The sequence below is a fragment of the Puntigrus tetrazona genome, chromosome 16 (assembly GCF_018831695.1).
Source record: "Puntigrus tetrazona isolate hp1 chromosome 16, ASM1883169v1, whole genome shotgun sequence".
In the NCBI taxonomy this organism is placed as follows: Eukaryota; Metazoa; Chordata; class Actinopteri; order Cypriniformes; family Cyprinidae; genus Puntigrus; species Puntigrus tetrazona.
In genome coordinates this window covers 19,807,779-19,834,805 of record NC_056714.1, presented here as the reverse complement: position 1 = coordinate 19,834,805, position 27,027 = coordinate 19,807,779, and the positions used below count along the sequence as shown (strand labels likewise).

General features: G+C 38.4%; 1 protein-coding gene across 3 annotated transcripts in view; it reads right to left on the bottom strand.

The window, feature by feature from the left end:
* Window positions 1-27,027, bottom strand: part of zfpm2a (zinc finger protein, FOG family member 2a) — a 138,939-nt gene that overhangs the window by 30,289 nt on the left and 81,623 nt on the right. For 2 of the 3 annotated variants that reach the window (XM_043262009.1, XM_043262011.1), the window contains one exon: window positions 19,919-20,030. In XM_043262009.1, the coding sequence (XP_043117944.1) occupies window positions 19,919-20,030 (112 nt within the window). The remainder of the gene's footprint in view (window positions 1-19,918; window positions 20,031-27,027) is intronic. The other variant, XM_043262010.1, reaches the window with a different exon arrangement.

Sequence of the window (27,027 nt, the reverse complement as noted above, 5' to 3'; positions counted from 1 at the left end):
GAGAGAGAGAGAGAGAGAGAGAGAGAGAGAGATGAGATATTCACAGGAAACAGCAGGTCAGTCTGATATTCACGGACAGAGAATGCCACAATTTTGCCAAATTACTGCAGAGAGAGGACGCTGCATCTGCAGGTGGCTTTCAATAGGTGCATTAGTGGTGAACATCATTATTTCATCATAGCAGACTGAAGGGTTCTCCTGGAGCTAATTGTAAAAATTATAAACACTGTTTGTTGATGAGATTATAAAGTCATTCGTTAAAGGCAAACAGGCAAATGAGGGGTTTTGACTCATTTCTAAAACAAGCTAAAATGCACTGAAACTCTACAGTGAATCAATGAATTTTCAATCTCGAAAAACCCTGCTGGGATGATCAATAGCAAAATCTTAAGAGAAAATGAGCATACGATCTATACAATGTAGAATTTGTCGCCTGAACGAGTCAAATCATGTTAAACCTATTTTCAGAAGCAACTGGAGAGTTATAAAGGTATTCCAGAATGGTGGAATAGTACTATTGTCATCTAATCTGATGTTTTTACTGGAGAGAGAGAGAGTACAGTGAACAGCTGAGAGTGTTAAATCCTGCTTAAATTAAGATTCGACATATGGCTTTGCTCCCTAAACCTCTGGCCTATTGCTAAAAAGACAAGAAAAGGAAGAAAAATTAAGTAGATGTGAGAAGTCAATAATCAGGCACAGTGAAACATTTTATTACATTCTGTGCAATGCACATGACTAAATAGCAGTTCATGATCAGAAATTTTACGGTATATTGGAAAATCAATCGAATAAAGTATACATAAGTAAACAAAATGTCTTTAAGATCAAGCCAAATAATGAAAATTATTACTTTATAAAAGAAGAACATAAAAGAACATTAGTTTATAAAAAAAAACGTTTTTATAATTCTCAAATTTCTAATCTTATTATATGATTATACAATTAATTTTCGGCCTCGTGACTTTTACAGTAATATAGATTGAAAGTTGCATTGTTTATCTTTGCTTTCTGACCTGTGACCTGTCATTTGAGGACCTCTGCTGTAAAACAAACACGAAAGCATGCATGATACCCATCAACTATCAACTATGCAAAAGTATTCAGCCTTTTATAATGTTACGGTGTTCAATCTCTGTATCTGTCCTCAGCACAGAGAGCAGAGGCTGATCACAGAAATGCTGTTTTACAAGGGACACATCTTGTCTCAACAACTTTGCCTGACCTTGTGTGAGTCTGAATAACACTGTAAAATTGATTCAGCTCGCCGCAATAAAAGAGCCTTCGTATTATCTGCATTCTACCTCTAATTAATATAAGCAGCGGCGAGCAGGCCATTATTTACGACTGAAGCTGTATAGGGCGGCCAACGCAATAATAATCTGCTCTATATTTTTATTGATGTGTTGATGAATGGCTTTATTTCACACAAAACAGCCATGGAATGTCGAAGAGCGCAGATCACACAAGCACTGATTACAGCGAGTGAGCGTCCCCTGCCTTTCCTGAGCCCTCTGTGTGTGTGTGTGTGTGTGTGTGTGTGTGTGTGTGTGTGTGTTTATATCACCGTTAGCCGGGCGGTCTCTCATTACTCAGCTATGGTCAGTTGATGAAGCACTGCGGTCAAACACCCATGCTCGCTTATGCTTCAAATGTTCCGGAATTGCTTTTTAGATTCACATGTGTTATAATACACTATGGAAAATTCAATTGTTTAGAGTTAGTTTTTTCATAGTCCAGGAGATCCTATTTATGCAGCATCACAAACGTTTTTTTATTTATTTTTTATTCTCACTCTATTGAAGGAGCAACAACTTTGATATCAATAATTATTCAGTTAAGTATTTAAGATACTCAAATGAAAATTTTAATTACATTGTCATTTAAACAACATTGTGGACCTTACTATTTACTCTAGAGGAGATGTGTGTCAGATTATTAAAACCCTGTTCTCAGGAAAAACATCTAGGTTTTTCTAGGTCTCCATTTCATCACTGCCTGGAAAAACTCCTTAGATATTAATAATATCTCATGTGGGTTTTTTGTCCTACAAGATATCTATAGACATTTTTGTGTTGCTTGAAAGTCTTTGTTGACCTTATTAGAACATCTACAGGAGATTACTTAGCTATTTTTGGAGAAACATTTGAGAAGCTGAATAATCACAAGTCTTAATTTTCAAGATACTCGAATTCCAGATCATCATTTAAAAAACATTGTTGACTTTATTAAAAACAGTACAGATATATGTGAGATTACTGGTGTATTTTCTTCTCAAACTAAACAATTGAAGCAGAACACTTAAGCAAAAGGCTAAATTTTATCTCACTGCAGTGTTTTTAAGCAACAACTGAGATAATAATAATAAAAAAAAACATCTTGTAGATTTTTTCCCCCAATAAGAGACTCAAATGCCAATTCATCATTTGAATGACACTGCTGACCTTATTAGAAATTATAAAAGAGACGTATGTGAGATTACTGGAGTGTCCTTCTCAGGAAAGAGAAACTTCTGATCACATCACTGTCAGGAAAAACAATTTATATATTAAAAAAAGATCTCTTGTGTGATTTTTCTTTTCTACAAGATACTTAAATCCCAATTTAATATTTGAATGCCATTTTGTGTTGATTGTGAGACTTTGTTGACCTTATTAGAAACTCTGAAGGAGACCTTTTTTCTCAGGAGCAACATCTGGATTTTGAGGAAATTTCCATCTGCTCTCTATTAAGTGTCATAACTTAATCTTATATGAGTTTTTTTCCAATCCAGAGAAAAACAGGCAGATGTTATATAATCAAACAGCAGCGTATCATTCATGAATGTTTCTTGTGTTGATTACAAGACATTGTGAATCTCATCTCAAACTCTGGAGGAAACGTGATATTAATGACGTCTATTTCTCAGGAAAAAAATCTGAGGGTATTAAGCCTCAGACATCTGAGGAAGTCTCAGCTCTTCCACCATTTAATCTCTTCTCTGTCTAGGAGAAACAAATGAGATATTAAAGAGATCTCCTTTGTGATTTTTATTTGCTATGGGTACATTAAAGTCTTGGCAGCAAGTTTGCCTCTCCGAGTGCTTTTATAAAACATCTGAAGCTCTAGATTTGAGTTATCTTTCATAATTAGGAGGAAGTGCAGCTAAACGGCATCCTGCATTAGATAATTGTGGTCCATCCTTCCTAATTTTGAGTAAGCGGGAACAAAAAAAAAAAAATCAGTATTTGTCTGGTTATTAATTCAGCTCACAAATCCTTGATTATTTTCCAATCCTTTCCTCTGATAGGAGCCATCTCTGTTTGCCTGCCTCTCTCTCTTTCGACTGGCCGGCCTGCCTTCTCAATCGCCTGTTTTGTTTCCGCCTTTAATGAACAGTTGGATTCTTTTATTTCTCTACAAGTGCTGGATTTGTCTTATCAACCTCGTTCCCTTTGAGGGTTGCCAATTGGTTTTATCCACGGATGTATCATTTCCTAGGCTTCCTCTTTTTTCCCAGCACAAAGAGAAAGAACCACTTCGTCAACAACCCTCTACGGAGAGACAGATTAAGAACCTCAACATCACCTAGCTTCCAGCGCCGCTCCCAACTGGTTTGTGTAAAACTCAATTAAACTGGTCCCTGCTGAATTCCACATTACAGTACATTAAACAGAAATTCTTCAAGCGTGATGACAAAGCCGCGGTACAGGAGCGCTTCCTGCCTCCGCCTTTGGGGTTTTGGCCTCTCCTCCGCACCGAAGGAGCTCAAAGACAAAGTAGGAAAACAAACTTTGTGCTTTATTTATCTGTGAAGTGGTAAAAGGCGGCCAATGGCCTTGATTGCGGTGTGTAAACAGCTTTAAACGGCTAATGTTCACTAATAGGAGTAGTGCGAGTCCTCTGACGATTAGAAGCAAATATTATCAAATGCTACGACACGTGGGAAATGCTTGTTGTAGCTTTAATCAGGAGGGAGAGAACAATAACACTAGCCTATGGATTCTAGTCAAAACGTTACGGAGCAAATAAACTAGTGTTTGATAGTCAGACTGCTTTGAAATGAATTTGCTGATAGATAGATAGATAGATAGAGAGAGAGAGAGAGAGAGAGAGAGAGAGAGAGAGAGAGCATCTTGCTGCAAATAATTATCATAGTATTATCAAGTATATTTTAGCTGAGAAAAATACCAAATGAGACCACCATTGTTTTTCCTAGACTGCAGTGAGATTGAATGAGCTATGAATGAGAAAGATCTGATTAATGAAATTTCTCTATAAATATGACACAATGAGGTCTTTAGTTTACATCAGTGCATCTAATTTTTGTCAGGTTGTGTGTGTGTGTGTCCTTTCCTCCCATCTGCCCTGGAATGCCGGAGCTGCTCTGAACCCTAACCCTCTGTACTACACCAGTAGGTGTTTTATGACACACACACACACACACACACACACACACACACACACACACACACTCGTGTGTCCATGCTGTGATCAGGGTGGTGTGTTCTCCCCAGGCTGGGCTCTGGCCAAACGCCACTCCTTCATGTATGCAGTGTTTCCTCTCTTGTGAGGCCCAGTATGGGTCAACGGCTTCAAATGTGCCCTCCCAAATACTGCCTAGGTGAAGATCAGATTGCAGCCCACAACACACACACACACACACACACACGAACCACAGCGAGCAAGTTTACTGTTTATGTTTATAGATGCAATGACTCTTTTAGTATTGCGCTGGCCAATATGGTACTCGTCTTGAACATTACACTGACTCCTGTTATGGATGATGCATAATAAAAAATAATAAATGCCCCAAAAGAAAAAAGTTTTCAGTTACCAGTTCCAGAAATAACCCTACTGGGAGATATATTTGTCACCTATTTAATTTGCATCCCATTTTTTTGTCCAGTAATACAAATTAAATGAATACTTACACATCAAAATTATAGATCCATTTATTGATTTGTTCAATCATTTGGTGTGTAAATTTTAAACTAACAACTGAATACATTTCCAGACCTCAATCAATCAATTAAATTTCGGATTGTCATTTCAATACGAGGGGACCATTTTTCCTCACCACTGATATGACTGGATACTAGGCCAGTGGTAAAAATGATTCAGGATGCGGACAAAGTGAAGGGGGAGGGGGTTGCGATGGGTTCAGGGGAAAGTTTGAAGGGGTCTGGAGAGGAAAAAGAGATGTGATGTAATTATCCGTCGCTGGCACCGAGGCACAACTCAACTCAGAAGGGATTCGGAGCAGAAAATCGCTAAAATCTGTTTACCAGTGAGCAGAATTCACTGCCTTCACGAGCATTTTGTGAGGATTCTGCCTATCTGAATAATTCATGCAGAAGAGCCATCGGCGAACCGGAGACTTCACAGGTAGAGCAATTCACAGGATAATCTGAGAGACTTCAGCTCAGAACCAGTCCAGCAGTAAAGCACCCAGAGCGCAGACGTCAAACACTCAATTCAATTATTTCCTAGAAAACACTTATTCATAGAATGCATTTACAGGACCTTTAGTCAAGATAGTTAAAGCTGTGAAAATCTCCTCTAGCTCACAGTGTTGAAGGTGCATAATCATTTTTTTTTTGCTAATTAAAAAAGTTTTACACAGAAATTGAGTAGTATTTGTGAAAAATATGTTTAAAAATGGTTTTAATCTACAGTACATGGAACAGGTCACTTCCCCATAAACCACTCAACCTTCTAACAACAACAACATTTATAGAATAAATAATAGCTTAAGGTACATTAAAGCATCAAAGAATTTTTACACAGCTAGGCAAACCCATTGATATAACAACAAACACAATATACACATGAAAGAAGAAGGATGAACAATGTGAATATTAAATTTAATTGTGCTTACAGTATTTCCCTTATTTCCTTCCTAGATTCCCCTTTAATCTATAAAACGCTAATCAATAAACTCTTTTATATGTGTGTATCTTTAGCCAAATCTCAAACATAATATTATTTTTTCGTACTTTACATCAAAATGCCAAAACTCACTTGTAACATTTAAAATAACTTGTTTGTTTTTTCTTTTGTAGAGTCTGGATTTTAGTTTTTTATTTTAAGTTTTTAAAGATAGATGCAGATTTTTTTTCCATCAAGCGACAGTAATTCAAGAACTGCTGTTCCTTTAAACTTTCTATTCATCAAAGAAAAAAGACGTACCATGATTTTCACGAAAGTGTTAAGCAGCACAACTGTTGATAATAATAACAAATGAGAAGGAAATCAGCATGATTTCTCAAGTGAAACTTGAATAAATGTGTCCTCGGTACACTTTTATGTATCATAAAAGTCATTTATTTCTGGCATGCCCAAAAGCATGGCACATTCACAATACAAGCCCTCAAACTGAAATACAGTTTTTCTAATTTGGTCCAGCAAGCATTGTTATTGTTATGCTTTTTTTTCCCTTCTGATACAACCTCTTACACTCTCAATCTGTTTGAAACACACAACACAACCTCAGCATTTAGTTACCCTGCAATAAATGTACTTGCGCACGGAACATCCTCTCGAAAAAGCCAACGCATCGTTGTTCGCTATTCAGACGATGATCAATGCTTCTCTCCGCCACCCACTGAAAAAAAACACAGAGGTTTGCTTGCCTAATTCTTGACATGAAATATTACCCGCAGCACTCCAGAAAGCCTCGCCGTTTGGATGCTGGGACAGATAGCATCCATCCTTTTGCTATAAGAAACAAACAAACAAACAAAAAGCTCTTCGACCTTTCACCCAACACGGGACGTACAACTGATAAGCAAGCGCCAATTTCTTTTCTCTTCTGCGCATTTTTTTGCCTTTGGCCCAAGTTTCACCTTGCTGAGCCCATGCCCTTTATTAAAGGTAGTAATGGCTGCCGAGTCGCCTCAGGCTTTCTCAGATTTGTCAGTCATGAAAGGGGGTGTAAGGAAGATAAATCTTATTTCGCCAGCTAAGGGCTTCTATCTCGGCGACAGAATGAGAAGCCAGGCCCAAAAACACTCGCCGTGTGCGTTAGGCGGCTCTGGCTTTAAGCCTTGTCCTCTCTGATCAAACCAGGATTTATGGAAGCATCATAACTTCCGACAACATCCAGGAGCTTATTAATTTTATATGTTTCTGTCCATTCCCTGATATTCCCAGCCTTGACAGTCACTCAAGATAAGCCAAAAGCCCCTGACAGGATAGAGTGTATATATATTTTTCTCTTTTCTCCTGCTGAATAGGTTGCAGCTGAAACCTTGAGAGGCATCTGCGTGAGTTGATTTGTCGACAGTCTTTTTTTTTGTCTTCTCCCTCTCGCTGCCATTCCTAACGGTCTTTAAATCAACCTGAAGCCCGGCTCGAGTGAAAAGCAGGCAACCTCGCGGCGACCGGAACCCAGAAATCACCCTCACTTATAAACACGAACACAGAGAGCGGTTAGAAACAAGCAACTGATCGCCGTGCTCAGTGGAAATGCACCACAAAAACAGATGTGAAAGTGCAAATTGTGCCATTTATACACATCAAGTGGAATTAAATGGAACTGCAAAAATGATGGCAGCAAAATTCATACCTACAGAAAAACTGCAGTGGACAATAAACATAAATAGAGAAATGTTATCTGTTGTTTTAGTAATCTAATCATTGTAATCAACATTTTTTTAATACAGTTTTGCTGTATTTTTAATTTTCTGTGTAAAATAAAAAATGTATTTATTTTAGAATATACTACATTTATACAATGATTCCAGTTTTGGAATCCACCTTCCAAAACTGTGTTTATATCTAATCCCAAATCACTACTTCACATCTATAATAAGTGTTATAATATTCTGACCTGTCGGGACAATCAGCTGCAAAGTAGCATGGTACCTGTGTGACTAATCGTATCCATTAAACACACAGAAGCGGCTCTGGCTAGAATGTTCCTCCTTGAGATTCATGCAGTTTTGTTTGTTAATCTCTAAAATGCCAAAAGTTACATAGTGTGCCTTTAACTTTTGTGACAGGTCATGCAAGTTCATTGTGAGGCTTTTGTTCAGATCCTGTTTCATTGCTATTCACATAATGACAGCATAAGTTCATTTGCCATAAAGTTTCATGTGCCTCTATAAACGGTAATGACCTCTGCCATGTAAGGATGATGACAACATTAGGCTCTCTTTATGACAATACCCACAGAGACTGGACAGATGGCGCTACCATCACCCCTCTCTCTCTCTCTCTCTCTCTCTCTCTCTCTCTCTCTCTCTCCCTCTCCTCTCTCTCTCTCTCTCTCTCTCTCTCTCTCTCTCTCTCTCTCTCTCTCTCTCTCTCTCTCTCTCTCTCTCTCTCTCCCTCTCTCTCTCTCTCTCTCTCTCTCTCTCTCTCTCTCTCTCTCTCTCTCTCTCTCTCTCTCCCTCTCTCTCTCCCTCTCTCTCTCTCTCTCTCTCTCTCTCTGTCTCTTTCTCTCTCTCTCTCTCTCTCTCTCTCTCTCTCTCTCTCTCTCTCTCTCTCTCTCTCTCTCTCTCTCCCTCTCTCTCTTTCTCTCTCTCTCCCTCTCTCTCTGTCTCTGCAGTGCTCTGCTACAGAGCAGGAAGAGGTTGTTAAGCAGAGTACCAGTAGTTATAAAGTGGTCAGAAGGCATGTTTATGGTCTGAAGGATGAATGTGAGAAGGACAGGCAAACATACTGACATACTGCACAATTATTTTAACAAATGTATAGTGTTGGGTCATTATTTTGTAATAGAATAAAAATGTTAATCACTTCATGAGCAAAATAATGGGTCAGATTTTGACATTAATCATTTTTAAATCAGATTTTTTTTTTTTTTATTGAATCAAATTACTCAGCTCACTAGACCAGTTTGAAAGATTCATTCACAAATCATGTGATTTGTTTTCATAGCATAGAATTCATTTAACAGTGAAGGTAACAAAAACAGTTAAAGTAAATGCAGTTTGTTTGAATTAATCAGTTTTATCTAGTGAATCTAGTCAACCGATGCACAACTTTGTTTTGCTTAACATGCCTTATCAAATAAAAAAATTCCTATTGTCATTCCATTCATGTACAATGCATATGATAGATATATGTTAAATATTGCTACATATGGTAGTATTGGGGGATATTGGTATAGTTAATAAAATTGCTTGCTTTAATAAAACAAAATATAATACGTTTCTTTAAATTAATTTGTAGAATTTAAAATAGGACACCAATTAAACTTTTTAGAACAAATACACAAATATCAAAAACCTAACTCAAAATACTGAAAAACAGTATATTACCAATTATTTCAGTATTTTAACTACATCAACATTTATCCTAAACAACATAAAAATCACTGGCATTTTTGCGTATCTTTGATGATATGATGTGCAATTAAAAAACCCGAAGAACAAAAGTCTCTTCATTCTCAGAACCTAGGTACTGCGTGGGATGAGCTGAAAAGAAAAATGGATTTGTGATATCAGACATTTTATAAATCTTCATAGTACTGACAGTGAATGATGAGCATTGATGTCATTCCCATCTACTTATATTGATGTTTTTGGGGAGGTTAGGGGCCGTAGGGCTTTAGAATGATTTGAGGGTGAGTGAATGGTAGCAGAATTTCATTTTTGGGTGAATTATTCCTTTAACATCAGAGCAAGTGATGAAGTGAGTACAGTAAATTGTATACAGTAAATGTGTGTATATAACATGCATGTGGCATTAGTGACCTCTCGGAGGAGGTATAGATGCGGGCTGACAGTAATTTTATGCTGCATAAAGAGTGCAGCCCCGCGGCCGAGGAGACAACATGACTGGACCGCCATCTATCCTCACTTAGTGGGCGGCTGGTGACCTGTCTGATGCTTTCAGATCCATTTACTTTCTCTCACTTGCCGTCTTCTCCAATACCTGAACTCCAGATGCCTTTAACAGAGATGTGTTTGGCCATTTGTCCTCAAATCAAATCTCTCTTTCTACAGATATAACCATTTTTTTTTATCAAACAAGGTGTTTGACAATGAAATCTATTAGCTTTCATGAACCAATCAAGTCCCGCCCTACAATTTTTACTGGTTCAATATCTGATTTTACTTGGCATTTCATATTGAGTTTATTGCTATAATTGTTCCCTTACAGTCGGTCACTATGAGTCACGTTGGTGACCAATGAATTGGGATCTCGCCAGAGAAACCAATCTACTTTGGGTGTAACAAAACAAGCCAATGAACATTGGCATGTGGTATCTCACATCTGTCTACCACACCAGGTGTATCACGTTAATTCATCTTTTCACTTGGGAGCCGAGTGGTGGTGAATCACTACTGCTCATTCCTTTTTGAGTGGTATTACAGGTGATTTGAGGATCATGGTAAGGGCTTCCCCAAGGGGGGAGGGGGTTCTCTCTCCTTAAGATCTCCGCAACCGTTGGAGTTGCCTTTGGAGCATTGCGGACCCTCTGCAGGACAGAGTGCACCGCCAGTTTCCTTTGGTGCTGACCTCCCGCCGTGTCCCAATCCCTCCAGGATGGATGAATGGTTTTGTGCTGTGACGGACCTTGTGCGATGAATATGACAGGAAAAAACGTTTGTGGTCAAGGAGCACCACTATAGGCTGTGACTACCTGACATCCTCCCATGTCACAGGTCAGATCACCTCCTTCCTTTTCTTTCGCCAGCAGGTATCAATGGGTTGCCTACAAGCACCCCTCCTTTTCATCTGTGAAACCAGGTAAGGGCTGTAACTCTCCTCACTGTAACAGTCCTCACTTCGTGTTTTTACTTGCTGGAGTGCCACAAGTCTCAAGCCGGGTTCCTTTGTTTCTTCCCTCACAAGGAAGAATCAGGTTCCCACCCAGACCCTGCCCCCTGCTGTCACACGCAAGGCCGTTACAGACCCCGGCTGGGTCCCTGTGTTCCACCATGCTGCCCCACCGTGGATTTGTTGGTGGTTTCACTGGTTCCACTGTCACAGTCTCTGGAAGCCTTGCTAGTGCATAGCAGTCTGTCTCGGAGCCTCCTGTGGACCATCCGACTCGTCTACGTGATTCAGATCACCTGGCATCCCCCAAAGTTCTAGGGCATCCAGTACGCCTCAGTGAGGTCTGTTGATGCCCTTGTCTTGTGTGCAGAGATTGTGATCCTGCTGGCGAAGGACGCAATAGAGCCAGTCTCTCCAGACGATATGAAGTTAAGGATTGTGCCAATGAAAGGTGGCAGGGTTAAGACCAATCTTGTATCTGTGAATTTTGAACCTTTCACTTCACAAGCATTTTTGGATGCATCCGTCCCTGAGATTGGTTTGCAGCAGTCGACCTGAAGGATGCATACTTTTATGTCTTGATCCTCCCATGACACAGACCATTCCTGTGGTTCACATTTGAAGGTCGGGCATATCAGTAAAAAGTCCCTGTCCCTATCCCTATCACCTCATTGGCTTTGATCAAGAGGGTGGGGGACCTGCAGGCATTTCGTTAGATGAGTCGGCTATGTGTTGCACCATCCTGGGGGCTGGCTGGGGGTGCCTCTCTAGCAGACATATGTAGAAATGTGGGCTGGGCAACAGATTTATTAGGTTCTGTAGCTTGGTTGTTAAACCAGTTTTCTCCTGTGTCAGTTTCCGTCGTCCTTACACCAATTCTCCAGAGATTTCCCTATCTGGGCAAACCCTGTTTAGTCCTCCAGCAGGCCTATCAACTAATAAATTCTATGGCCAAGCTTCCCTGGCAGACCACGTTCTGCTGCTTCTAAGTAATGCAGCTTGAGCCGTCTCAGAGACTTCTATGTGCAATAGGGCCCTGTGGGCTACTTCAAATGAGTAAAGGTCGCTTAAAAGTTAAGGTGACTCCGCAGTGTGCCTCTTGGGGTTGAAAGGGCATGCTTCCCAGTTTTATCCAAGTCCTACTGTTGGGTTGCTCAAGGAACAGCAGTAGTTGACCTTCTCTGTGTAGAGCCCTGTCCTATCATCTGCCTTATGGCACTTTAGTAGGGATCCCAATTCATCGGTCACCGACGTGACTCATAGTGACTGACTGAAAGGGAACATTTCAGTTATGTATGTAACCCTCGTTCCGCTGTACCACAGTTGAGATGCGGGTCACCTGCTTGGCTCCTCAGCGAAAACATGAATTAATGCAGTGGACCTGCTGCTTCTAATACCTGTGCTGCAGGGTGTGGCAGACAGATGCAAGATACCGCATATCAGTGTTCATTGGCTTGTTTTGTTAAACTCAAAGTAGATTCAAATCTCCATTCAGGGAACAAGGGTTACATACATAACCAAGACATTACTAAAAGACCAATGGCTGACTTTTTTTTAAAGAGATGGTCAATTTATTCAATTTGTTTCAGAGACTTTGTATTGTTTAAGAGCTTATAAAGGCAAAAAGAATATATAGGCTCTTTCAGGATATATTTTAGTAATTTTCCATTCAATTATTCTATAGTTGAACACTCACAGATATGTCAACGACTCTTTTCCAAGTGCTCGTTGTTGATTATGCTGTAAGAACGTATGATGATATTCATAATCACATTAGCTTTCGCTTCTTAATCGTTTGGTGATAAGTGCTCCATTCTGCCTGCGTTTAAAGAGACTCGAGCCCAAACTTAAAATCAACACACAGGAAAGCCTCTAAATCCACTTATGCTGATGTCCAAAGGCGCAAGAGATAGATAATCACAATAATGTGCTTAAACATGGTGAAAAATGTCTGCAGATGGAAAAAATAGCCACAGCGTGGGTGGATTTTGCCGATTTAGAAACGGGAAATGAGCATCACGGTACATATAGATCGAGTGTGAAGAATTGCAGCACACAAAACAAGAATTGTCACCCCACTGTACACAAAGAAGAAATAAACATGAAAATATAGCTGTTTTTCTACTGTAGACATCTATTTTACTGAGCTTTGTGGCCCCATCATCTCACACGCACTGAATATCAAGGAAATATGTGTCCTGAGAAATCACACCTGTCTCTGTGACAGCCGCAGGCTCTGGAAACAGCAAAACAAGAGCCAGGGGAGCGGCCCGCGCTTTTTTGTAGCCAATCAGAAATCTAGCAAATCCGAGATTGTTATCGACTTGTCAGTCATTTTGCATAGCGTGTGTGATTGAATGGATGGGGGTCATATTTCAACCCCAAATCAAAATAAGAATATACATAAATGTAAATCATATTATATTATATCAACAAAATAAATAAACAATAAATTGCCATTATCTTACATGACATTTCATCACATTTTTCCGCAAAACCTGATTAATGCAATGCATATAGATGCTTTGTTATTATTATTTTATCTACTTTTTAAAATATTTTACTTACTACAGCAAAAAAGTAATTTGGAGTAATTATACGATTTGTAAATATTTTTAACATCTAATTATGTATAGAATAAAATAATTATATATGAAGAGTTCATCAGCAAAAATATATAACTATTAAATAACACACACACACACACACATATAGGACATGCATTATAGCTTGTTTAAAGTCTACAATCTTTCAGTAGCATCCATGAAGAGCTCATCATAACAGATGCTTTGCCCATAATCTGCTGATGTATTGTGGGATACAGGAAGTGGAGTGTTTACTGTGTCTGTGTGTGTCTGTATTAAGACTCAGCTCCAGACTGTGTGTTAAAGCTCAGCTCTCACAGTGACACTGAGATCTGTCTGCCCTCTGGAAATCGATGCACAGGCATTTCTCAACATCGATTATACAATTATGCAGGTTAAATCATCAAGCCCACACACACTCTTACAAGAGAGAAGGAGTGTGCGCACTCTTGAAACACACACATACTAACACACACACACACACACACACACACACACACACACACACTCACTCACTCCAGGTGCAGGTACTTCATGAGCTGATTAGAAATGCCACGGGGGAGTTGAACATCACTCTTAGCAGCTCCAGAGCTACACAATTGAATCATAATTAATAGTAGCAGCAGGAGGTTGTGATCCACACACGCACACACACAGCCCTACTAAAGCTGTACATACTGACAAATTATGCAGAGTGAAACACAGCAGTGTCACTAAAGCCTTCTGCTTAAAGAATCAGTAATACATATTTGAACTTACACCACAGTATTATGGTAATGTCTTTTCCCCCCTCCTTTTACCATTATATTACCATATTTTTTGAATATGCACAATGGTCATACTTTTGCAGGAGGAGCAGGAACCATGATAAATCATTATTTATTTTTTCTGACTATACACAATGGCATATACTGTGTTTAACACAGTATTACCATGTTTTTTTAATATGCACCCACCATGGCAAATAGCATGTTGTCGTGAACAGGCGCCATAATAATATCACATATGATATTTTATTTATTTATTTTTGAACAATACCACAATAATGGCGTATTTAATTTGAACATGCACATTGGTAATACTACGTTTGTTGGATTGGATATTTGAAAATGTACCATCATTACCAAAAAAATAAAAGAATCAATGGTAATACTGTGGTACTCTAAACTACACCATGGTAATGAAACTCACGTACCATGCTTTTACTTTTATTGGATTGTACCATAATAACCCCTTGTTTTTTGCACATGCACCATTGTAATGTCATATTAGTTGAATGCTTTCTGAATATTTATACTTACGGTGCTTCTTTATTTTTTACTTTGTAATTTGTAATTATATATATATATAATAATATATATATATATATATATATATATATATATATATATATATATATATAACATGGTAGTACCTTGGTACAAGTGATAGTTCATTAATTACTGTTATACTGTTATGTTATATAGCTGAGGGTATTTTAACTCAGTCCTCCTATTACTAGTCATTAATGTGATAATGTTCAACACGATTCCCTTTGTTAGTCTCTCAGTTCAATAACACAGTACACTTTATGTCCAATAAATGCAAAAAGTGTGTGCGCGTCTGCTCTCAACTTAAAATTATGCAACTCTCCCATCTCTCTCTCTCTCTGACCGTCTGTTCTTGCAGCCCGTCTCACTGCAATCAATTATTGTTACGGTAGAATCATTAATAATTTCCTAATGAAAATGATTCTGTTGATCTCTGTTGTATTTTAATTAAACATAATTACGCTGGCGCTCAAAGCTGTGGTGGGGACCCCTTCAGGGTACAACCCAGTTTTAACACCCTGATAATGAAATTTTACATTGTGTGCAGTTGTTTGGTTATTATGCGTCGCGGTATTTTCCGCTGTTCAAAGATAAGAGATAATAACCCTGGCACCTCCGTGTGCTTTGCCTCCGCGCTTTTCAAAGGGGAAGATGAAATGAAAACAATTTAATGGCCTTAACAGTTTAAAACACGACAGCGTTTGTCTTTTGTGTCGTTCCAAACTCAGCTGGCATGTGTCCGTCTTCTAGCGCTTTATTGTCAGCGTGAAACCCCTCACCCAGCACTGCGCTTACACAAAGACGTGCACACAAATGGAGATAAATATACGTTTGAAGGTTCGGTTTGTAGAGTGATGAAACACTTCGGTGCCTATTAGGGTTGGGAATCGAGAATGGGTTCGTATTCAGAACCATTTCCAAAAAAACATGGCAACAAATTCATTTGCATGACATTTGGTTCTGATAGCGCTTCTTAGCATTTTCTGCATTGATATTGAATCTATAGCAACACTGCAAAATAAACCGTGAGTTTAAACCAAATGTTACCAGGCAAAACTTGGCGCCAATAATTAATAAAAAACAAAAGACACGTTATATGCAATGACAACACACAGTATTCTGATATAGGCTGAAATGGAAAAAAATGACTCGTATGAGCTGGTCGTTTTTTAATGAGCCAGTCAAAAATACTCCACAATTAGTTCCAAAAGCAGACCTTTGTTTAGTACTTTTGTTTAAGGCAAGACACCACTATTTTAACTAATAAACTAACCAAACTAACTAATAGTTAACTAACCAAAGTTCCATAATTGATTGATGATTCACGTTATATCAAGACGACTGTTTTCTATTAAACATTTTCTGAAACGTTGTTTAAATATGCAAATTTGGTGTTATCTAATTAAATATGTACATATTTGTATACACTTCCAGAACAGAAATCTAAACACTAGATAAAGTCAGGTAAAAAAAAATTGCGGAGATTTCTGAGTGAGTGTGGTAGATATATGAAGAGATATATTATAACTGAAGTGTATTAAACCAATATATAATTAGGACTAATTATCCTAGGGTCCTTCTTCAGTGTACTAAAAGAATCATTTGAATCATGAAAGAATCAACAGATTCGCTGAAGAACTGGAACAGAATTGGAAACAGAAAAGGAATCAGTACCCCTCAGTTCTTTATGATTCACATCCTTAGTGCCTATATACACAGATAGAAGATGAGAGACGAAAGATTATGAAAAGAGAAGACAAGAGGCAGAGGTAAAATGTCTCTGCTTTGACTCTGTCACAGCAAACGCACAATAGAGATGTGTGGAGGAGAATCAGATGGAGAGGAATTACAGAATATGAGCTGCACAAAGACACAGTGAATTAGTCCAGTCCTGCAGTCTATGAGCTTATGTAAAACGCTCTCGTTACACTGGTCAATTTCCACACGCACAATGGCCAAATTTCCCCCTCGACTCCTCTGACACGCTCTATCTAACTGTTCCTGCTTCTAAGAGGCTTAGAGGAAAAATTTAGGTGACCTTTAAATAATCAGACACACTAGAGCAGAATATCTGCTGTCCAAACGCACAAGAGCTCAACTGTCTGCTGCCCAAATTTCAAAAGATTTTGAGCGTCATGACAGGCACATTAACATCTTAGAAAAACAACACAACTAGTTACATAAATAATAAATTGGCTTTAAGACAAAATAAGTGTCAGATTTGTGACAATTCAATGCTGCCTCAGTCAATTCAGCCACAAAAAAACCAGACTCTCAGCATATACCTGGCCAAGAACATCTGACTGACACCTAAATCACAGTTCATTTAGTTTTTTCACATGCTGTGTATAGGGTTTATATAAAATAGACGATTCCGTAATAATACACAGAAGAGGAAAAACTCTTTTTATACCCGAAGTATCTATATTCAGAAACGTTTTCAATACACATATTTTATTTGAGAAATACAGAGGGAAAAAAAAGGACGACGAGAGTGAAAAGATGGAAGATAATAAGACAAGTGTTTGTTTACAGGTTTGTTGTTCCTAGTTTTCCTGATTATTCTTGCTGCGCTATTTTCAGTGAGCCCTCCATTGGTCGCTCAGAGCCGCCCGCAGGGAATCACACACACCCAACAGGCCTGAATATTACAGATTAAACCGTACAGGATTGTGGGATGCATTTATTACTGGAGCAAACACACAATTCCCATCTTCACCATGTGTGTCTGTTCGTGGAAAGTGTTTTAGTGCAGTGAAGGTGATGTTGTGTACAGGGACTGGACTGGGAACGTTCAAGGCCTTTAGAGAACGCTGATGCAACTATTCGCAATAAAATGTCAATAAATCTCTGCTGCATCCTAAACATGTCAGCCAACAGGGAAAATGTGCATTATTTTCTTCCTCAGAGTCTCTTATTTATTTATTCTCTTAATGTAGATATTTATTTATTTTATCTCTTAATTTTTTACAAAAGTACATATAATGATTGAATGAATGAATGTTAAGGCAAAATATAACAAATAATAAACATTTGTAATGCTAATGTAATGTAACGTTAATAAAAAATATTGACTAAAAATTTGCTAAATATTACATTTAACAATGTCATTAAATTATTTGTTTGTATATTTTATGCAATATTAATTTTAAGTGAGCGTTAGAAAGTGGCAAAATGTAAAAACAGAAAAAAACAATCCTGCATTTACATTTAAATATACAATTGAACCAGTCAACATCCAAAATCGTAACTATCCATTTAATAAAAAATACAGTCCAGCAAAGATGAATCAGTGACCTCGTAGCGGAGTTGTTCCCTTTCGGTAATAAATATGAAGGCAGAGAAGAAATTATAGACTTAACAAAACACTCTAGAAATCCTGTTATTAGCCTTTTTGTTTCCCATATTCAGTCTCCTGGCAAAAAGATTAGACGATTTTAAAAGAACTGCGTAATCTTCTTTAACAGCTTATCAAAACTTTAATGATTTGCTGATAAAGTGCACAAATGAAGGCGCTGGTAAAGAGGATCAGTCCCACAGTGCAGTGCAGTGATTAGAAGATGAGAGCTGGGAAACGAAAAATCCCACGTCTGCCTCGTGTTCACTTTGAGGGGGAAGAAAGTCTTTTTCAGCGCAGAGAGAGTCATAATCATCTGAAAAACATTCAGCTAAATGAGAGCTCTCGCTCTGGAATCCTTGTACTTTGCTTATTTACTTGTTTATACGTGCACCTCAATGCAATATAACCATCAAAGCATGCGTTTGTAAAGAACAACACTTTAAACTGTCATGTCAGCATGCTTCCATTACAAAAGTGTATCATGGAAACCGCAGTTTTTGCTACAATACAATAGCGACTGCTAGGCTAATGACTGAAATCAGTCAAATTACATTGCTGACAGTACCTATTACCTTCTTAAAAATTGTTGTTTGGAAACTTACTGGACAAGAAAAAAAACTGTTGACTTACACCGATGTAACCAAGCCTAAATAGTGACCACAAACAACACTCTAGCAGCTACCCGACAACCCCTTGACAACTACCTATCAACAACCCTAGCAACCATGCAGCAATGCTCATGCAAAAACCAATTACAGCTTACAAACAGAGTGACACATTTTTCTCAGACAATATACTTGTAAAAATGTGTTCATATGCTATTAGCTACTATCATATCATCAAAACCATTTTTTTCATAATTGTAACTGACAATTGTACTCCAGAACTCCAAAACCATACTTATACATACATTTCACTGCAGTTTTCAGCTGAAATGAACACTAATGGCAGTAAAATATCAACAACTTTTATTACTGTTGACACAAATTATGATTACGTTAGATTATCTATTAATAAAAACTTATTTTTGAGCAACTCGTGGCATAGCCTATTATGACCAAAAAACTGTTTTGCCATAATGTATTATTTATACATCACAAAATCAGCTACATATCCATTGTTTTTCTGACATAGTAAACTTGCTCGGTAGCCCACCCGGTGCAGCACAGGACTTTGAGCATCAGGTATGAATCTTGGTTGCTTAATCAAATCCATTTTTTTGGTTTGCTTTAGGTAACACTGCTGGTTATGTTTAGGTGGTTCATAATTCATAAACAACTTTTAGTGCAATCAGTGTAATAAAAACACCTGTTTTGGACAAAACTGAACACTTTTTTAATGCCTCTCACTGGATATTTCACTTGATATTTTCACAATGTAATATAATTTTCCAGTAATAACCTCACAGAACCGTATTCCAATGAGCCTGGTTTGGAATTTATTATGATTTCACAGTAGTAATAATAGAATTTAAATGATAGTATTCTGGTAGGATACTGATATAAGAGTTGTAACATGTTGCTACCTGTTTCACTCATATTGTGTGAAGTTTAGACAGCATGGATGGGTTATTAAATCTTAATGTTACGTTTAAAGTCCAGATGATTTGCTGCATGTGAGCAGCTTGCTGCTTCAAGAAACACGCATGAATCACTGACGCCTTTGGGCCATCCGCTGTTGAAATGCATTTGGAAACATGGAAAATAATGTCAACAAAGCAAATGTCAGTGAATGACATTTGTCATAGCAAAACCACAATGACCTGTGACCCCACGACCTTACATTACAAATCACACCGCTAATAGATGTAAGAGACATGGGAGCCCAAGCCACACCAAACATGAGCATTAGCTGCACACACACACACACACACACACAAGGGTCAAAAGGAAAGAAAGAAAAAAGATGCAGATAGCGGAAGTGTGCGGCGCTGGTGTGTTTGGTACGGGGCAGATAAAGCATCCTCTTACCTTTGCTGTAAACCACACAGTTGTTCTTGTTGTCGTCTGTTCCCTGCCAAGTCACATCCAGCAGCCACCTGGGGCCTGCGTTCAGCACCAGCGGGACATGCGGCTTCGTCTTCTGCAGTGGTGGAGATAACACACACACACACACACACACACACACACACACACACACACACACACACACACACACAAATCATTAGTTTATTTGGGGACAATTTAGCAACAAGCTCATAACCGCAAGGGAATTCATAATTTTCAACAGGGCTCAACAATACAATATTATATCTTTAATTTAGATTTTTTTTCTTACACTTCCAAGACAGGGAGTATCGGTTTTGGGTCAGTCGATGACCTTTGCCTTCTCATTAAACATTTGACATACATTGATTTTGTACATCAATTTTTTCTATGACATATTCTACAATGTCACTGTAAATTCTGTCCATTTATCACCAAGATTATTGTATATTTTAAATTTGTGAGTGCCTTGAAATTATCAGTAAAAAAACATGTTCTTTTTAAACCACAATGATTTGCAATAACAACATTTAATACATAGAAATTCTGATATTTTACTGTTAAAGAAAATTATATAGTGACTAGATGGATAAGAATTGATATTCCTCACATTTTTGTTTATATAGCACTTTTCAAGGCACTCAAAGTGCTTTATATTGTAGGGGAGTTGGGTCTCCTCATCCACCACCAGTATGCAGAATCCACCTGGATGATGCGAAGGTAGGCATAGTCCACCAGATCGACCAACACACAAGTTTATAGGTGGAGAGGAAACAGGGTGAGGGAGCCAATCAGCAGATATGGGAATTGTCAGGAGGCCACGATGTTCATTTGCAATGGGTGAATTTGGCCAGGATGCCAAGGTCACACGTCTACTCTTTTTGAAAGGTATCCTGGGAGTTTTAATGGGACATTTTTACATCTCATCCAAAAGACAGTGCTCTTTTGACAGTATAACTTCCAAATCACTATACTGGAGCGTTATGACACACACAGGATGAGCACCCCCTGCTGGCATTACTATCAACGCTTTCAACATCAACCTAGCTTTCCCAGAAGGACTCCCATCCAGGTACTGACTAGGCTCAGTCCTCCTCAGCATGGTGATATCACATCCATATCACATATAAGAATCTTTCTTCTATAAAAGGGAATGAACATAAAACTGAACCGTTTCAGACGAAAGAATAAGAAGACAACCAGTCTGCCCTGTGGATGAAATATATATATATATATATATATATATATATATATAACACATGATGAGAAGTGACACTGAAGCTCAGGCAGTTTAATGGTGTGTTCAGTATCAATAACCTCTCCACCAGCTCAGCGTCCTCTCATTTAACTCTGGAGAGTGTGGAATTATCAGCCCGAATTTTTCCCAGCGATCCAGTTTCTGATCTCTCCGATTACGGCCTGATCTCAGGTGCCCAGGAATAGCAAAAAGAATGCGGGCGGCTTTCGGCGAGGAGAAGGCGAGCGTTCAGGACTGAACTTTGGCCACATTGTGCCTCCCTATCACCACCATCTCACTATTTCCTACGACGGGCCCAGAAGAATTTAAAGAATCAGTATCTATTTCAAAGGCCGATTGAGGTTACGTTTTTATAATGCTCCGGCAAATTATTCCGAATGTGTAACGTCATTTTTCTTTTTTGGCCGGGGTCGAAACGCGCCGCTTTAAGTTCTATCTATAAGGTGAAAGCGGTATGATAGAGAAAGGCTACTAAAATGCACTCGCACCCTTTTTGTGGAGAAAGGGCCACTGCTGCTGCTTGGCTGTTCTCTACGCCAGTTTTTTTTTTTCGATTTCATTTTTCAAATGGCTTTTTTTAAAGGCCAATGAAAGCCTAGAGAACATCATCTCCTCACTCCGAGGCAGGATTGGTAGAGATCTTGGACAGCTGTTACAGTAGCCCATTACTGGCAGGCAAAATGTCTGTCTTTCTGGGCCATTAGACGTGACGCCCCAGGCACACCTTCATTAGAGTGCAGCAGAAATAGTTTAGCTAAGTGAAAATGGGCTGGAGTCACTCTCAGGCACCTCACGTGACATCATTTCCTTTCCCGAGTCCACATCCCCTGCAAGTGCTGAGCTACTGCAATTTGCTCCTGCAAAGTATGCATTCGTGACAGATAAAATGTCAGAAACCCATTGTCAAACTATATGTCAGAAGGTAGTGTTGCTCATTGGTTGCTCTTTCAAAGCTCATCAGCTTTGTTACAGATTCTGTTCTTAAGAAGAAATAAACAGATGGCATATATACAATCATAAAATTAACATGGGTGAAAAGTTCAGATTCTGAGAAAATTGTATCTACTGAGAAATATTTGACTTAATATGGAGATCCCTCATATTTGCTAAAAATAAAGATTCCACAAAGAAGCTTTAGTGTTCCATTGCATAAAAGGTTCTTTATAATGGGACAAAATTAGATTCTTAGATTACTAAAATTGTCTTCATGCCGCCAAAAAAGACTATTTGCAAAAAACACAACACATAATTCTCTATGTAACACAAACATCTATCAGGAATTCATATTATAGCAAAGGTGTTTGCAAATGCGTTCTTTTGAGATGTTTTTGTGATATTTTAAATGCTTGGCTTTTTTGCATTTTGCATTTGGGGTGTGCAATTCTCGGATTTGTGTATAATTAAAAAAAAAAAAATCTGTAAAAAATTTAAATCAGGTTCAGATTTCGCATCCATAGAATTTTGATAGGAAAGGAGGGTGAATATGAAAAAAAACATTTTGGACTTGGTGTGCAAGGACCTTTACTCTGAACTCTTCAAAATATATATTTTTTTATTGGCATTGATAGCTCCATGAAGAACCTTTAACATCAATGGAACCTTTCGATTGCATAAAAAGCTGTTATAGTGGAAAATATATTTATATTATGTTAAAATATTATTAAAATATTAAAATGTTCTCTTTAGAACCCACAATGGTTCTTCTTTTATCGCTGCAAACCCCCCTTCTGGAAAGTTATATTCTCAGCAGATGCAGAAATCTTGAAAAAAGTCTTTATTTGCACTGCAATTCATTTAGCGAGAAACAAACGACATATAAAAAGATTTTCACGATTCTTATCCATTTGCTGTTTTCATCTAATTTGGGAGAAACAACTGAGAAGATTTCAAGATTCTTTCAGCAAAGCCCTGTCATAAAGGGTGTTTTGACCCTCACCTGGCAGTCTCCCTCACCTGGACGTCTACGTGGGCGTCTTTCCCCACGCTGGCAGCGAGACAGAGAACCCTCAGACATTTAACACTGCTCCCGTTTCACATCTCAAATTAGCCATACAATAATGCCTTATATCCAGGATGACCTGAGAATTTTACAGGCCTGTCAAAGAGCACCGGAGACCGTCTGATTGTTGCCACGACAACTATCTAAAATGAGAATCGGATTAACCCTTTCTCTGATCCCCACAGTCTGGAGTCATCTCTTATTCAGAAGCAAAGGTCTGCCCTCTCTCTCTCTCTCTCTCTCTCTCTCTCTCTTTCTCTCTCTCCCTGTTTCTTTTAAGGCCCAGAAGATCTTCAACCAAAGCAGCTAATGACGCAATTCATGAAAAAATGGGATACATGTGTACATGTATAAATAAAAGTATTCATCAGTATTGTATTCTTTATGTAGTAGTCAGAATATTTCATAAGGTGTTTCAAAATATATGACACGGCCTGCACGCTTAATTCAGTGTGGCACTGTTATGAACTATTTAAAATTTCAATGCAATTTTGCATAAAAAATATATTTGATAATTATATAAACTATTGATCAGAAGTTGAATAATTACTGTACAGTTTTTGTTATTGTTTTGAAAGTCTCTAAGGCTCATCGAGTCTACATTTATTCCATCACAAATACAGTAAAAACCTACATATTTAGAAACATGACTACAATTTTAATTGAATTTAAAATGTAATTATTTCTGTGAAGCAAAGATGAATTTTCAGCATCATTACTCCAGCATTCAGTGTCACATGATCGTTGTTGATTTGGTGTTTAGTTATTATCAGTTATACACCCTTTGAATGTTTGCACAAACTGTTTACTATACTTGCATATACTATACTACACCTTGCATCTATTGAAACTGAAAAATATAGTGCACTCTGTGAATTTAGTCCTAGAACTATTTCAAGACATTCAAGCATCAAGGAAAGGCTCCAGATCTGCTGCAGCATGTTTGACTGAACAATCCTCAAGGTTAAAAGCATTAAGCCAAAAAAACAAAGCTGATCAAAAACAGATTGCAAATGAACACACACGTACCACGATGAACCAGTAGATAACGTTTCGCATTCTCTCGTCGACGTACAAGCGAAGCGAAAGCGTCTCTCATTTGCAGACAGATGCCGAGGTGACGCTTGATTTAAGACCTTCACCGGAGGCGCTGTGTGTAAGTAACAGATCTCTAGTCTCACTCCACTGCTTCGCCATCTCTCTCTCTCTCCACGTGTAAGAGATACAGTGACCAAAACAGTGTAGTCAGCGAGAGAGTGATTACAAACTGATGCTCCAAATTCGCTATAAAATGAAAATCAATATTTCCACAAGTTGCTGCAACATAAAAGATAACCTTCATTGATTTTTCACGACTTAGGCCTGTGTGATAAAATCTAATATAAATTTTCAGCTGGTCGGATTTGGATCAGAGCAGGGAAGCAGGGGCTGCCGATAAGTTCCTCGCTAACATCCCTCAGAGTTGGCTTTTTTCCCTCCCTTCCCTTTTTTCTCTCCTCCACCTCTTTTCGAGCCTCGGCTGTACTATTTATAATTGGCCCGGTACGAGCGAAAGCTTCTATCGGGAATCAGCTCTAATTTTTATTACGGAGCAGCTAAAGCCTGTTCCAGATAATTTGGAAATTTCAGGGGGAATTGTGATGGAGCTGATGGCAGTGGCGCGGAGGCCTGCAGAAAGGAGCTAACCTGTAATAGCCTGTGTGGCGGCAGCTGATTAAATGTTGCCATAGATGAAAGACCCGCCATCGCCGCAATAAATTAACCAATCACACAAATCCCAAGTCGCCGCTAATCCGGCCTTGATACCCTGATCCTCTGATCAGCTGAAGGAGGTGAAGGGAAGAAAGTGGCTGGTGACACTGTGAGCCACCCCGACTCCAGGCCTGCGTGTAAACAACGGGCTAATGATAGCGGTGCTGACCAACCGCTGCCACGCTCCCCAGAGCCGCTCAAAGGCCCACCGGAAATCCCGGTGTCCATGCTATGCACCCTTCATTTCTGACACCAAACTGCGCGGGAAGAGATTAAAACTGGGTAGTACCTTTTGATCCGAAGCCTTTAAATCGACCAAAATCAATTCTTTTAGCATGAGGAATACGCTAACATATGGATTTGTCGCATCTACACCCTCGTGATAAAAACGCTGGCACTCTATTTCAATCAATCAAGAATATATACATCGTAGTACATTTAGAGCATATGAATAGTTCATTTGCATAAACAGTCAACTCTGTTTTCACAATTTTCACAAATCATTCCCATTACTCTCAATCAAACTGCAGTTGGGTTATTTGGATTAGGTTAAAAATAACAAAAAAATACAGCTAACTTACACAGTAAAAACACGATAACATGATAAAACAACATGATTTTTTTTAATTATATTTAAATCATCTGTTATGCAAATAAACTCTTCATATGTTTTAGACCAACTTGAAGCGGCTTTTGAGATTTCCTAATGCAACCAGTGAAATTTTGTAAAAGGTGTAAAAGATGTGTAAATGTATATATTTAAATATTTGTTTAAATGGTTATACGTCATATTGGAAAAAAATATTTAAAAAATATTTAGAAGTAACAAAAAGGCAGTAAAAAAAAACTAACCAAAATGTTGCAACAAAAGCATACAGGTAAATATACCGAAAAACTACCAATAATAAGCAATACCACATGGCAATGTTTACACTATTATTTAAAGCCAACTTTAATAGCTTTGTTAGATTTTCATTCATGAATATCTGTATTTTAATACATTTTCATATATTTAAATGTGGAGATTCAAGGACATAAATAAATAAAACAAAATGATTATTTTGCATTCTGTTAAAGTATGAATGAAATTCCTGCAGCTCAAACAGTCAAGCATGTCACTAGCAATGCCAAGGTCATGGGTTATATTCCCAGGGAATGCATGAATTGCATACCTTTAATGTAATACAAGTCGATTTGGAAAAAAAAGTGTCTAGCGAATGCATAAATGATAGATCTTTTCTTTCAAACAAGCCATTCAGAACCTTCATTTCTGCACCACCTGATGTCCGGCTTTAACTCACACCCAGACACAGACACACACACACACACACACACGCATACACTGTATTCACAGCACATTGTGACTGTGCACCCTCTCTATATGAATACATGAATGTCGTATGTCAGGCTGACATGTGCGAGGGTTCGAGGCAGAGGTGCAGGCTGAAGGTGAGGATAACAGGTCCGGACCTGCTCTAAGACTCTGTTTACAACATAACGCACCCTCGATACGGCGACTTCAATTAGTTGTTCACCGTGATGAAACAAATTGCATGTGGTCAACTGGAAATTTCATTAAAGCAGATTTTCCTGCAGCTCTCGTTATCTCCGCGTATTAATATTTCCTCGGGCTTGCTGGACGGGTGAGTTGCGGGGGACATTCCCCCCCCCCCTTTCCACGCAGCAAACGTCCAAATCCCCTTCACACGTATCCACACGAAATTATGGATTCTCTAAAAATAAACCCTGATGTTTCCTCTTTTCATGTGCTGTTTGATAAACTAAATAAAGCCCTGTATTTTTTCAAAATCACTATCTAGCCCAGAAAATATATTCCCATGTCTGTCATCCGTTCCAGCCTGCTCTTTTTAAATGGCAGTGGTTTCATCGCCTAAAATGAAAAGATACCTCCTCCTTGGTGCCGTCTTTGCTTCTTCTTCTTTTTTTTTTTTTTTTTTTTTTTTTCGAGAGAGCATCTGCTATTGGGAGGCTAAATAACGGAAATATGCAAAAAGAGAAATTGCACGCTAATTCCCTTTGGAGATAGATCTTGGCGCCTGCCCTGTCATAAATCAGAGAATTTCG